The following is a 15,519-nucleotide window of genomic DNA, read 5'->3' on the forward strand; positions in this document are numbered from 1 at the left end:
AGAATAGAAGGGAAGAGCATAATAAAAGAAATGTTTTAAGTGAAGGGGGAGAGGCATGGGATGAAGGAGAAGGGAGGGGAGATGATTAGTTGATGAGGAATAAAAGGTGCAGGCTTAAGCAGGGTATCGGGAACAGTTTCAAAAGATGAAACTGGTCTCCTGGAATGTGCGGGGGTTGAGAGAAGAAAGAAGAAGGGCTATTATAGTTAGGAATATGTTGAGAAAGATTGCTCTAGAGGTAGTATTATTGCAAGAAACAAAGCTGGAGGTTTTTGACTTGGGCATAAAAAATGAACTTTGGGGAGCCAATAGTGGGGAATGGGCAGAGGTGAATGCAATGGGTTTATTGGGAGGTTTAGTTGTCACCTAGGAGCCAAGATATCTAAGGAAAATCGGAGAAAGGAGGGGAGTAAATTTAATATCAATTTGTTTTCAGATGGTGGAAGGGGGTTGGCAGTGGGGTCTCGCAAATGTCTATGGTCCTAATGACGAAAGGGCAAGGGTGGAGATGAGGAAGGAATTGGAAGGGGTAGGATAGGAGTGGGGGGTCCTTGGTGTATAGGAGGTGATTTCAATTCAGTCAGAAGGGTGGGGGAAATGGGGGGGGGGGGGAGGGATGAAAGAGAAAGAGTGGGAATGAGAAGATTTGGTGAGTTCATCAGAAGGAATGGTTTAATTGATCCACCTCTAAATGGATGTAGATATAATTGGTCAAATGGCCACGGCAAGATTGGATAGGTTGCTGTATTCTAGAGATTGGGAGGAGCATGTGGGTGATTTGATCCAGGAAGCTTTACCTTTTTTCTTGTTTGATCACAAGCCAATCATGCTTAGACAATTTGTAATGTTGTCTGGTCCAAAACCGTTCAAGTTTGAAAACGTGTGGCTTGATCACCCAAATTTCCTAGAGTGGGTAGAAGAGAAGTGGGGTGAGATACAAGTGAAGGGTCTGCAGTCTTCAGACTGGTCAGGAGGCTCCAATTGCTGAAAGGGGAAATCAAGGGCTGGAGTTTAACAGTATTTGGGGATACAAGAAGAAAAAGGAAGGAAATATTAGAAAAAATGGCTCTCTTGGACAGGTTGGAGGAGGAAAGAGTGTTTCTAGGGAAGAGGAGATTGAAAGGGAAAGGCTGGATTGTGCATTAAAGAGAATAATTTATAGAGAAGAGGAGAAATGGAGAAGAAATCAAGACTGACGTGGCTGAAAGCAGGTGATAAAAACACTGCTTTCTTTCATGCCTACGCTAATGCTAGAAGGAGGATGAATTTTATCTCTACAATTCAGGTGTGGGAGGAGATGGTGGAGGATTGGAATGAAATTCAAAGCAATGTGGTAGATTTTTACAAGAATTTATTTTCTTCAAGAATTTGGAACTGGATGTCTCTTTGGGAGATGACTCCCAAGCAGCTGAGTGATGTCTCAGCAATCTGGCTTGAGAGAGATTTCGATTTGGGGAAATTAAGGAGGCTTTGAAAGGAATAAATGGAGATAAGGGCTCGGGTCCAGATGGATTTAATTTCTTGTTTATAAAGGCATGCTAGAATATGCTAGAGAACGAGTTTAATCAGATGTTCAAAGAGTTACATAGGGAAAAGTCTTTGGAGAAAATGGCTAATGCTACATTCATATCATTGATCCCAAAGAAGGATGGCACAGTAGAGCTGAAGGATTTCAGGCCAATTAGTTTTATCAGCAGCACTTACAAATTATTAACCAAGGTTTTGTCAAAAAGATTGAGGAAAGTGCTTCATGAGGTGGTGGGGGAATCTCAGATGGCTTTTGTGGAAGGTAGACAGATTTTGGGTGGAGTTTTAGTAGTAAGTGAATGTATAGATTCCAGAATAAGGAGTGGAAGAGCTGGGTTGGTATGCAAGATTGACATTGAGAAAGCCTACAACCATGTGGAGTGGGGATTTCTAGAAGAAATTCAAACGCTGATGGGATTTGGAGAGAAGTGGAGGAGCTAGATGTTTGCATGCATATCTACAGTGTTATATTCCATTCTTATTAATGGTATCTCTTCGGAATTCTTCCAAGCATAAAGGGGCTTAAGTCAAGGAAACCCACTATCTCCCATTTTCTTTGTCTTGGTTACGGGAGTACTGAATCTATTATTGGAAAGGGCAGTTGGGTCTAATTGAAGGCTTCAAAGTGGGCAGAGATGGACCATGCATCTCTCTCTCATCTGCAATATGCAGATGATACCTTGATTTTTTTGGATGCTTCACTTGAGCAGGTTTTAAACCTGAGGGCAGTTTTGGAAACTTTGAGCTGTTAATGGGGCTGAAGGTGAACCTAACAAAGAGTGTGTTGATTGGAGTTGGGAGAGTTGAAAGGGAGGTTCTAGTGGAATGCGCTGAAGCCTTTGAATGTAAAATTGGAGAACTCCCCTTCATATATTTAAGGATGCTGATTGGGGGATCCTCAAAATCAGGTACATTATGGAGACCAATAGTGGAAAGAGTGGAGAAGAGGCTGATACTTATCTTTGGAGGGAAGAATAACCTTAATAAAGAGTGTTCTCTCAAGCCTACCAACTTACTACTTATCCTTACTTAGGATTCCGTGACAAGTGGCTGAAATGAAAAAATTCAAATGGATTTTCTTTGGGAAGGAGTACATGGGGAGGGAAAAGGAAAGAAGTTTCAGTTGGTAAACTGGGGGAAAGTTTGTAGACCAAAGGAGAAGGGTGGGTTGGGTTTTAGGAGAGCCAAGATTTTTAACAAGGCATTGATTGGAAAGTGGCTGTGGAGATTTGGCACAGGGAGGAAAACTCATTATGGAAAAGAGTGGTGGTGGGTAAGTACGGGATGGTGAGGTTTGGGTGGGAATCCAGGGAGGTGAGGTCTTCATATGGGGTGAGTGTATGGAAGGGGATCATGAAATTCAATCAGGATTTCAGGGGTCTGACTAGCTTCTCAGTTGGAGATGGCACAAGAATCAGGTTTTGGGAGGATGATTGGTGTGGGGCAGGTAAATTGTGTGAGCTATGTCTAAGTCTGTATAGGTTATCTGAAGCTGAAATAACCATAAGCCAATGTTATGAGAGAAGGGGGGAACAGTTGGTCTGGTGTCCAATGTTAAGAAGACTGGATAGAGAATTGGAGGAATGCATTTCCCTCTTGGAGAGGTTAAAGAAAGTGAAAATTTCAGCTCGGTCAAGGGATGAATTCTGGTGGAAAGAATGCTCAAATGGGAAGTTCTCTGTTAAATCATGTTACATGGATCTCATCAGAAATATTTCAGATTCAGATCAGGTAGCTGCTGCTTGGAGAAATCCGGTTCCCCCAAGGATTGAAGCTTTTGCCTGGCTGGTTGCCATGGATAGTATTCTGACCATGGACCATCTGAAATTCAGGGTCTTCAGCTTGGCTAATATGTGTGTCCCCTGCAAAGAACATGAGGAACCTGACAGTCATCTTTTTACCTCTTGCAAGATTGCTGAATTCTTGTGGAGGATATTTACTTCTATGTTTGGATTCTCAAACTTTCAGCCAGGCACTGCTGCAGGAGTTTTCTCTTCATGGCCAAAATTAAGAGGGAGCAATAAAGCAAAAATGATTTGGAGCTGTATACTGTTTGCAATTTGTTGGAATATATGGAGAGAAAGAAATAGAAGAGTTTTTGATGAAAAATACTGGAATTTGGACAAGATTGTGGCAGCTGTCAGCAACTCGGTAGCAGATTGGGTTCTTGCAACTCCAGAATTTAAACATGCCTCTAGGGAGGATTTGGGGGATAATTTGGGAAATATCTTGGGATTCCATCTTTGTAACTTGGATAGATATTTGTAATTCTGTAACTCTGCTCCCTAGCAGATCTCTTTGTTTTTTCTTTTTGCTTCCTTATGATTTGCAGGTAATGCCTCATCACCTGCTAGATTGTAATCTCTCCTTTTTTATTTTTAATGAACTTTATATTATCTTTCAAAAAAAAAAAAAGAAAACAAAAATTTTCAACTTTGCAACAAGGTTCAAAATATCGATATGTATCAGGTCAGGCGTATCGTATTGTATCTTTTGGGGTACTGATACCCCTTTTTTAAGGTATTTTTAAAAAATCTTTTTTAACAATTAAATAACATAAAAAAAACTTCTTGTGAAGTTAAAAAAAAACTAAAAAAATTAAGATGTGCATGGTTCAAAGTGTTATACACCCCCCTTCCGGCATATTTGGGTGTACCAGTACTTTTAACCATGCTTTGCAAACAAAAAAATCGACTGAAATTGATGTACTATTAACTACAGAAAATGCTCCAATGTATATAGAAAAAATGTATGCTGCCCACTCAAAATAACCCTACATTTAATATAAACCAATCCAAATCGAAATACCAGATTTATTGGTTAAAATGTAAAATCTAAGAATTCTCACCGACTCTATCTATGGCATAAGAAACATAGTACTATTAGGAAACTGCTGAAATCTGGATTTAACTAAGAAACTAGTGCAACTCCCAAACTACTAAACCAATTAATATGGGACTTGAACCATAAACTCCATAGGCAGGTGCAGAAAGTCATCTTTAAAGATGCTTCTTGAAGAACAGACCTTCCAGGAAGCCTTTTGCCATGAAATGTGGTGGGCTGAATCTGATTCTAGCTACGCCATCAAAACCTGAACACTCTAGCCAGGACAAGTAGGGTAGCTGAATCTGACTGTCTGGCCAATCTGCTAGTCTGCACTCTGTAGATTCTGCATTCTTTCCCTTAGTTTATTCTTTAAGGATTCCAGTAGGGCCTTTTTATAATCATCTGCATCACTCTTTCAGACTCGAACATATGTTCTGAAGCTTGTCAGCCCATGATTTTCCCATTTCCCCAAGGAATGGGCCCTATCTCTTATCTTTCCAACTACCACCAATATTTTTGCTATTTTTTTTTCTTTGCCGTAGGGTTTCCATGCTTTTGCCCTGAGTTGTTGACAGTAAACAAAGTTTGCATGCTTCTTTTTTGTTTTTTTTTTTTAAACAGATCTAGTTGTTTTTAACAAAGTTCGCATGTTATTTTCTTTTAATTTCAGAAGTCAAGTATATCTTATTGAATCATTATCTCTTTATGCATTCTATACAGTATGTGGCCAGCATTTGTTCCAGTGCATGATCCTTCTCGGAAAGCTTTTATTGGAATACAAAATATGGGAACAGTTTTTACCAGACGTTTTGAGGCAGATCGTATTGGTAGTCAGGTTCCAGTAAAACTCCTGCATTTAGAGGGGCTATATGAGTTGTTTGTTTCTAAGTTTGTAAGTTTCCTTACCTAACTCATAATTTATTATATAATTTTTTTCATTGATAATGATATCACTGTTAAATATTGATGTTTTTAGGATATTATTACAAGGAGGTGATGGAAAAGTATTCACTGAAGGATTCTAACCAAATATAAACCTCTAAAGAGATTCTGAGATTAAGACCCTCCATTTCTTCACAAATCCCTCCTGATGCTAATGAACTAATCCATATTTTAGCAATGTCTATGCAAACACACTGAAGGGGTCAACTGATGTCTTCAAATACTTATCCTGTTGTCCTTCAATATGTCCTAGCACAAAGGTTGATTAACAATTAAACCCTTCCCCTCAAAAGGGCCAGTTTTTCTGTGACCAAAGAACTTTTTTTTTTTTTTTTTTTTTATCTAGAGGAGCATCACCCAAAGGCTACATTATACTTAAAACCACAAGAAGAATCTATTAATAATGTAACTGAGTTGTTTTTTTTTTTTTTTTTTATTCTCTGGTGGTTCTTCTCAAATTGATAAAAGGCTTTCCTTTTCACTTGATAAAAAGAAGAAAAAAGTGTACTTGAGTTGAGATTTTTTACCATGAAAAGCAAATGAACTTCCACATGACAAAAATTGAATGTTGAAATGAATGACTTTATCTCATGTTTCAACATCTACACATATCCTTTTCTAGTGTTGGTTCGGCTGATATGTTGTTATTCTCTTGTCTGGGCTGGGTATTAGAGTCTCTAGTTAATGGGCCTTAGTAACTGGGCCTAATTGTATCTTGTGTTTTATTAGACTGGGTGTCCCATCACTAATCAGGGGCATCCTGGTCCTTTCATGTAAATTATGTATTGCCTTATATTAGTGAGCAGGGCCGGCTGATGAGCAGTGCCCATTCGAACACATCAGACTCTCCTCTCTTCTTCTTCTTCTTCTTCTTCTCAGCTCTCTCAACAGGTTCAGTTCGGCAAACATGGTATCAGAGCTCTAGGTCTGGTCGTAGAACACCTCTCTCGCCTGGTTACAGCAGCTGTCTCGCACTTCTCTCTCTATCTTGGTACTGCAAAGAAACCCTAGGTCTGGTTGTAGAACACAGCAGAACCTATACCTAGGGTTTCCCTTGGTTGTAGGGCCCAAGGGGAGTTAGTCCCAGTAGCTGATGCCCTAAGAGATACATAGAGCAAGGTGTAGCCATTCGGCTAAGTGAGATCTGTGTAAAACAGATCTAGAAGAGAGGACTGATTTCAGCAGTCCTAGAGCAGTTCGTGGGTGAAGGTTAACCTGCGATAGCAGTGATTGGTGTGTGGTAGAAGCCACAACAGCTAGGTCAGGGTTGCGGCAACAGTGGCCAAACACAGCAGAGTTTTTTTTTTTTTTGGCTCGGCACTTCAACTGTAAGTGGAAGCTTGCGACAGCAGTGAGTGGAGCAGTACAGCAGAGTGGGAAGGGTATTACAGCCCTAAAACAGACCCTCAGGTCTGAGATTACAGTGCTGCAAGGTCCGGAAGTCTAAAGAGGTTTCACATAACCTGTGTGACAGTTTTGGTACTCTTGCAAGTCGGAGAAGATGTCTTCCATATCTGGGGAAGTTTCTTCTAGAGATATTAGGACTAGTGGGAGGTCTCCTAATTTGGAGAACCCTAATTAGGGAATGGTCTGTTTCGGCCATGCTCTTTATCACATCCCAGGATCTTACAAGCTATTTGGACGGGCAGAAGAAAGAACCCGAAATAGGAAGTGCTGAATATGCTGTTTGGAGAAGAGAGAATGCTACAGTCATGTCCTGGCTGCTTGCTTCAATGACTCCCAGGGTAGCTAGGACGGTTCAACACTTCTCCACAGCTGCCAAGATATGGGAGAAGGTGTCTAAGACCTATGGGCAGAAAAAGAATAATGCTTGAATCTATAGACTGAATCAAGATATTGCTGCCCTGAAGTAGGGAGACATGAGTGTTGCTACATACTTTGCTACATTAGAAGGATTGTGGGAAGAGCTGGATCACCACCTCATCATAGACTGGGAGAATGCCAGAGATAAGGAGAAACACGACAAACAAGTTGAAGAGGGTAGAGCATTCAAATTTTTGGCTGGCCTAGATCCGGTATATGAGAACATAAGGTCCCAAATTCTGGGAAGAGATGAGATGCCTGATCTACATCATGTCTACTATCTTGTGAGAAATGAAGAGGTGAGAAGAAAGGAGATGCAAGTTGATGCCCAGACTAAACCAGTAGAGCAGTCTATAGAACATTCAGCTCTCATTTCTACAAGCCAAAGGGGGAACAAGTTCTCTGACAAGAGACACCTGAGATGTACGCACTGTGGGGGAGAAAAACATGTGGAAGAGAACTGTTGGGTTCTCTACCCTCATTTGAAACCAGCAGCATTGAGGAAAGAGAAGAAGCACCAGAAGGGCCATTCGGCAAGTGGAAACCTAGCAGCAAGTCACAGTGATGGAGGTTCCAAACACTCATCCACAGTTGTTTCCTCTTCTTCGGGACAGACTTCCAGTTCCCAAGGACATGGGCCTATGGATTTCACAGCTGATGAGGTAGAGGTACTTAGCCGGGCACTGGCCCGCCTAAGGACAAATTCTCTTGCTTCCACCTCCCTTGCCAGATCAGGTATTGTTTTAGCCTTTAGTGCAACTAGTTCCATTGATCCAGCCTCCTGGATTATTGATTCCGGTGCAACTGACCACATGACTCACATGTCTTCCTTATTCTCTTCCTATCATTTAATGTCTGGTCAAGACAAGATGAAGGTTGCTGATGGTTCCCTCTCTACCATATCTGGGAAAGGAGTGGTTGACCTAAGCAAGGACATCTCCCTCAAATCTGTCTTACATGTTCCCAATCTCTCTTCAAATCTTTTATCTGTTTCAAAACTTACCAAGAACTTGAATTGTAGCATAATCTTTTTTCCTACCCATTGTGTTTTTTAGGACAGTTTGACGAAGAGAACGATTAGGAGCGGTCATGAGCGATGAGGCCTCTACTACCTGGATGTAGACATCAGTTCGGCCCTTCAAACATCTACTACTAGTGGTCAATCTAATGTGGAGTCATTATCTAAGCTGCACCTATGGCATGCTAGACTAGGTCATTTACAGTTCTCGTCATTGGAAATGTTGTTTCCGGAATTGTTTCAAGGTGTGTCAAGTCAAAAGTTAGTCTGTGAAGTCTGTCAATTATCAAAACAATGTAGAATTGTGTACTCAACTTCTAGTAATGAAATTCAAGCACCTTTTGACTTAGTGCATTCTGATGTTTGGGGTCCTCCCATTGTTTCTGTGGATGGCTATTGATACTTTATCAGTTTTATTGACCACTATTCTCGATGCACATGGATCTACTTATTAAAGACACGAGATGAAGTGCCGCGGGTAACCATGGCATTTTGCAAAATGATTGAAACACAATTTGGCAAGAAAATCAAGCAATTCAGGTCAGATAATGCTGCTGAATATTTCAAAAGATCCTTAAACTTGTTTATGGAGGATGCGGGAATGATTCACCAGTCATCTTGTGCTAGTACCCCCCAACAGAATGGGGTTGCTGAGCGCAAGAATAGACACTTATTGGAGACTGCACGAGCTTTATTATTTCAGCACAAGGTTCCAAAAGGCTATTGGTCTCAGGCAATCCTCATTGCATCATATCTGATAAACTGAATGCCATCTAAGGTCTTGGGAATGAAGACTCCATTTTCGGTTCTTTGCCCTCATCTCCCTGTTTTTTCTCTTCCACCGAGGGTCTTTGGGTGTGTATGTTTCATACATGTCAAGGATCCAAAGAAGACAAAACTGGATCCTCGAGCTACAAAGGGAATCTTCTTGGGTTATTCTCCTACTCAGAAGGGATACAAGTGTTATGATCCAGTCACCAAGAAAAGATGTCACAAAAGATGTGGTGTTCTTTGAGTCTCAATCCTACTTTCAATCTTCCTCGGATCCTCTTCAGGGGGAGACTAGTAGGATGGAAGAGGACTTTCCAGTTGATTCTTCTATTCCCCATTTCTTTGTGCCCCTTTTTGCCTCGGATCTTCCATCTTCTCCTCTATCCCAGGTGAATCTAGTGAGGCTCCCATTGGCCCAACTACTACTAGTGATGTGGAAAATGTTACTAAAGGCTCCAACAGGCAGTAGAAAGATATCAAAGTTACCTACAATAGAAGGAAGAAGAGCCCTCCAACTCATGACAACAACCAATTGGACTCGGATCAACCTGTCTCAGTAACTCAAGGTAATCCTATCAATTCCTCTGACTTGGATCTTCCAATTGCACTTCGTAAATCTACTCGTTCTTGTACTATCAGATACCCTATTGCGGATTTTGTGTCTTACTCACACTTGTCCCCTAGTTATTGTTCTTTTGTGTCTTCTTTCTCTTCTGTGCATGTTCCTACTAGGTACTCTGAGGCTGTGTCTGACCCAAGGTGGAAAGAGGCTATGAATGAAGAAATGAAGGCCTTGATGAAAGCAGGGACTTGGGAACTAGTAGATCTACCAGAAGGGAAAGGTACTGTTGGATGCAAGTGGGTGTTCACCGTGAAGCATAGGGAGGACGGGTCCATTGAAAGATACAAGGCTAGACTCGTGGCAAAGGGGTTTACTCAAAAGGAAGGAGTTGACTACAAAGAAACATTTGCTCTCGTAGCAAAACTCAACACTATCAGAGTTCTACTCTCATTAGCTGCAAATTTCTCATGGGAGCTTCATTAGCTGGATGTGAAGAATGCTTTTTTAAATGGTGATCTACATGAGGAGGTATTCATGGATCCTTCACCAGGTTATGAATTTGGCAGAAAAGTGTTTAGACTGAGAAAGGCACTATATGGCCTTAAACAGTCCCCTCGTGCCTAGTTTGAGAAGCTATGTGGAGCCATGAAGAAAGGTGGTTATACTCAAAGCGGGGCAGATCATACTCTATTTATAAAGAAGAGGAATGGGAAACTTACTGCTCTTATCGTCTATGTAGATGATTTGGTAATTACTGGGGATGATAAGGAGGAGATCAACAGACTGAAGGAGGTCCTAGCTGCTGAATTTGAAATCAAAGACCTGGGTCAACTGAGGTACTTCCTAAGGATTGAAGTTGCTAGATCCAAAGAGGGCATCTATATATGTCAACGGAAATACATCATTGACCTTCTACAAGAGACAGGCATGTTGGGGTGCAGGCCAGCAGATACTCCAATAGAACCGAATCATGGTCTACAGGAGTCAGTGGGAGAGGACTACCCTAATAAGGAGAGATACCAGAAGTTAGTGGGGAAGTTAATTTACTTGTCCCTCACTCGTCCCGACATTGCTTATGCCGTTCATGTTGTCAGCCAGTTTATGCACAATCCAAAAATTCCTCACATGAAGGCTGTAGAAAGAATTCTCAGATATTTGAAGTCTTGCCCTGGGAAAGGGATTCTGTTCAGAAAAAACAATAGAATTGAAGTTGAAGGATATACTGATGCAGATTGGGCTGGTTCTGTGGGTGACAGAAAGTCGACTTCAGGTTACTGCACTTTTGTTGGGGGAAATCTAGTTACATGGAGAAGTAAAAAACCGAATGTTGTTGCAAGGTCTAGTGCAGAAGCAGAATATCGAGCTATGGCTCATGGTGTTGCGGAACTGTTGTGGCTTCAAATTCTTCTTGGTGAACTGGGAGTGAAGACTGAGTGTCCTCTCAAGTTGTACTGCGACAACAAGGCTGCTATCAACATTGCAAATAACCCAATGCAACATGATAGAACAAAACATATTGAGATAGACCGCCATTTTGTTAGAGAAAGAATAGTCACAGGAGAACTCTGCATTCCTTACACTCCCTCAGAGATGCAAATTGCAGATGTTTTAACTAAAGGGCTAACCACAGTGAAATTTTTGGACTTACTGGGCAAGCTAAACATGATTGACATCCATGCTTAGCTTGAGGGGGAGTGTTCGTTCGGCTGATATGTTGTTATTCTCTTGTCTGGGCTGGGTATTAGAGTCTCTAGTTAATGGGCCTTAGTAACTGGGCCTAATTGTATCTTGTGTTTTATTAGACTGGGTGGCCCATCACTAATCAGGGGCATCCTGGTCCTTCATGTAAATTATGTATTGCTCTTATATTAGTGAACAGGGCTGGCTGATGAACAGTGCCCATTTGAACACATCAGACTCTCCTCTCTTCTTCTTCTTCTTCTTCTTCTTCTTCTTCTTCTTCTTCTCAGCTCTCTCAACAGGTTCAGTTCGGCAAACATCTAGATTTAAAGCTTTTTATCATTTTCATCTATTACCTTGCATTCTTTCTTTTATTGTTTTTTGATCTCTTAATTTCTCCACTCAGTTCTGGCTCCCCCCCTTTAAACCCACTGTAAATTTTATTAATAATAAGAGTAAAAGGCCCAGGAGGGGGTATGTAAAAGCCTTACAACTCTAAAAATCTATAAATGAGTCTCTCCAGCTCATGATAAAACAGTGAAAGGTCTGGAGGACCTTACAAAAACTGAAAAGATCAATGAACTCTAATAAAAGGAGTAGGCAGCCTTCTTTCCATCTATTTTGTATATATATGTGGAACATGATTCTGTGTTTTCAGTATCTGTAGAAATTTATCCATTTCCATATTTAACTGGCTTCTAGTGAATGATTTTTTGTCTGCATGTAGCTTCATCCGATCCATTTTAGGAGAACTAATACTTCTGTTTAATTTGAAGGCTTTCTCCACAATGGACTTATCAATGCATCTTTTTAAAGTACATTTCACGATGAAGCTAACCTACAGAACACCTCCTCATGATGATGATGATGATTTACATGGAGGTGAACCTGAAATTACAGAAACTGGAGATCCTTCTGGTGACACCCGTAGTAAAACACAGTGGGATGATGATTGCCCTTGGAGTGAGTGGTATTCTGCAGAAGATCCTGTAAAAGGTAACTTAAACTGCTAATTTAGCATCTGAGGTTTTACCTTTCTTGTACTCTAATGCCTTCTTTCAAAGGCTTTATTCAATCTTGTGTATTTTAGTAGTTGCACAATAACTTGGATTTTTCTTTGAGGAAACAAGATTGTATCCTACAATCACTTCCATCCAATGCAGACTAACTTGTATGTTGGCTAATATGCCCTATGGAGTGAAAATTGCTGAAGACAGAAGACACCCTTTGCTTTAAGTATTTTCCGGAACTATCTGTAATTTTATTCTTGCTCCTCAGTTCTAGACGACACTAGTGAGATCATTGTATGAACTTTTCTTCAAGTATTCAGTATATAAACTTTTGAATAAAAAAGAATATATTAACTTTACTGGAAAAGATGTTTAAACTTTTTGATTAAAAAACCAAGATATATGGATTTCTAAAGCTCTGCTGTTTCTGTAACACTTTCTAGGTGGATTTCTATCTTTCTTTCCTTCTTTCTTTCTTTTCTTCTTTGCTTTCTTTTTAAATGCCAATGTGGGGTGATAGGATTGTTAGAATCTTCTTATTTTTAATTTATCCCCATTTTTCATTCTATATTTTTTTATACTATGTCCAGGGTTTGAGTTGATTACCATATGGTCAAATAAGATGATAGAAAACTCTCTTGAGATGGCAGAAATAGAAAATGCTTCATCGCATGAGGCTGATAAATGGCTACTTACTCCTCTTTTGTCTACATATATGTAAGAAATTCATTTTGGTTAGTGTAGGGTCTCTAAATATAGTGATTCAAATTGTACATCTACATGTCATCTTACTGATAGTTGTTTGCCTTGTACACTCTTGCCAGTTTCCCATGGTTTTTTGTATAAATATGGTGTCTGAAGGTCAATTGAATTGTCTGAACTCCAAATATTGGCTGTTTGAACAGGGCTGTCAATGGGTCGGGTCTGGTTCGGGATGGTTGGAACCGTCCTGAACCAATGGGAAAAAATTATGTTCTGAACCCGAACCTGACCCTCTAGGGTCTATAATTTCAGACCCAGAACCGGACCAACCATTAGTTGGAATAATCGGGTCTGACCCAATAAGACCCGGTTGTATCTGACTCTACAAGACTACAATTAGGTTGTGTTGCAGTTGCAGATTACTATGGTTTTTTTTGCTTCAGTTATGGACTGCAACTTTCCTCTGCAATTCTAACCATTCGTATGCCTATCACATAATAGACCAACAATGGAAAAAGCTTGGTTTGTTGTTGCAGAATGTCAAAATAGAGTTGTTACCTTTGGTTTTTGGTCTACTGCATGCCAACCTGCGGTGCTGCCATTCTTGGAGAATTGCAAAGCTGCAAGCCTGCAAAAGTTTCTTCTTTCTCATGGTCTACTGCAGCGGTGCTGCGCCTGCTTGCCCCTACTGCTGCTGTGAATGGCCAAATCCCTCACCACTGTTGTTGAGCTTGCCTGCCACTACTGTGGTTGTTAACATCGTAATCTATCCTTGCCAATATGAAGAGTGAAAGTAAAGAAGACAAGGCGAAGAATAAGGAGGAAGACCAAGGGATAGGGTTTGTTCAATTACTGTTTTAGACATATTACCAAAAGGGGTTTTATTATGAAGAACACTTGCACAAGACACAAGAGTTTTGTTCAATGATAAGATGGATATGTGCGGTGAAAAAAGGGAAGGTCTTACAGAAACAATGATACAGTGTTAATGCATCAGCATTGATCTATACAATATGGTCATGGTTTACATAGGAAGGTTCCATTATTTAACATCTAGATCCACCCTCAGTCATATCTCATGATCAGAATTCTTTCTCAAATAACTTTTCTAAGAAGCATTTTTTTAGGATGGGTGTGAAAAAGCGTGCACTCCTTGTTTTGTGTCATTATCAGGACTGTCATCAGAAATAAAAAGGGTCAGTTTCATTGATTGTCCAACTGGCTTGCTGCTATGTTTCTAGTTATTAACAGCCGAATAGAGGAGAACAGAGGAAGAAGAAGAGAAGAGAAGAGAGAGAAGAGAGAAGAGAGAAGAGAGAAGAGAGAAGAAGAGAGAAGAGAGAGAGAGAAGAGAGAAGAGAGAAGAGAGAAGAGAGAAGAGAGAAGAGAGAAGAGAGAAGAGAGAAGAGAGAAGAGAGGAGAGAGAAGAGAAAAGAGAGAAGAGAGAAGAGAGGAGAGAAGAGAAGAGAGTATTTTGGAGTCAACATCTATAGCTGGCGGTGCCAGTTTATATTAATATATATATAGGGCGACCATAATTAAAAGGGAAAGGACCCTTATGCCCCTTCTTAAGTTACAGTAAAAAAACAAAGAAAAAACTACTTTAACTAGTCCATACGGACCCTAACTCAGCAGAATACAAACATAAGAAATAAAATTAACATTCCAACACTCCCCCTCAAGTTGGGACGTGGATGTTGATCATGCCCAACTTGTCACACAAATTATTATGCCGCACATGATGAAGGCCCTTGGTGAAGATGTCTGCAAGTTGTTCCTCTGAACTGACATATGGAGTGCACACTTCTCCGCTCACAAGTTTTTCTCGAATAAAATGGTTGTCCACTTCAATATGCTTTGTTCTATCATGGAGGACTGGGTTAGCAACAATATTGATAGCAGCTTTGTTGTCACAGTAGAGTGACATAGGTTTGTTAACTGCAAAACTCAGCTCTCCTAACAAGTTTTTTATCCACATGATTTCAGCAACTCCATGAGACATGGTTCTGTATTCTGCTTTAGAACTAGATCTAGCCACCACACCTTGCTTCTTACTTCTCCAGGTGACTAGGTTTCCCCCCACAAAGGTACATTACCCACTGGTAGATTTTCTGTCATCGATTGCCCCTGCCCAACCAACATCTGTATACACCTCCCCTTTCAAATGCCCATGTTTCTAGAATAGCAAACCAGCTCCTGGGAACTTCTTGAGGTATCTAAGGATTCTTTCTACAGCTTCAAAGTGAGTTGTCTTAGGGTTATGCATGTCTTGACTAAGGACACCCACTGCATAGGCAATATCAGATCTGGTCATAAACAAATATAAGAGCCTCCCTACAAGTCTCTAGAACTTCTTCACATCTTTCAAACACTCCCCCTGACTGTCTCCTAGCTGATGGTTGGGTTCAATGGGTGAATCAATTGGTTTCACTCCCAACTTGCATGTATCCTCTAATAGATCTAGTACATATTTCCTTTGGGAAATAAAGATGCCCTTTTTAGAGTGGACAACTTCAATTCCAAGGAAATAACGTAAGGGGCCTAGATCTTTCACCTCAAATTGAGTGGCTAGGAATTTCTTCAGTTTCTGTATTTTAGTCTTCCAATCTCCGGTGATTACTATGTCGTCAACATACACAATTAAAGCTGCAATTTTC

General features: G+C 40.5%; 1 protein-coding gene across 2 annotated transcripts in view; it reads left to right on the forward strand.

Moving 5' to 3' along the window:
* LOC104597295 (Rab3 GTPase-activating protein catalytic protein) overlaps positions 1 to 15,519 on the forward strand; it is a 69,883-nt gene that overhangs the window by 19,741 nt on the left and 34,623 nt on the right. For both annotated transcript variants that reach the window (XM_010258758.3, XM_010258759.3), the window contains exons 7-9: positions 5,074 to 5,245; positions 11,927 to 12,146; positions 12,751 to 12,877. In XM_010258758.3, the coding sequence (XP_010257060.1) occupies positions 5,074 to 5,245; positions 11,927 to 12,146; positions 12,751 to 12,877 (519 nt within the window). The remainder of the gene's footprint in view (positions 1 to 5,073; positions 5,246 to 11,926; positions 12,147 to 12,750; positions 12,878 to 15,519) is intronic.

This window comes from Nelumbo nucifera, chromosome 2 (assembly GCF_055504915.1).
Source record: "Nelumbo nucifera cultivar China Antique chromosome 2, China Antique-T2T, whole genome shotgun sequence".
NCBI classification, from domain to species: domain Eukaryota; kingdom Viridiplantae; phylum Streptophyta; class Magnoliopsida; order Proteales; family Nelumbonaceae; genus Nelumbo; species Nelumbo nucifera.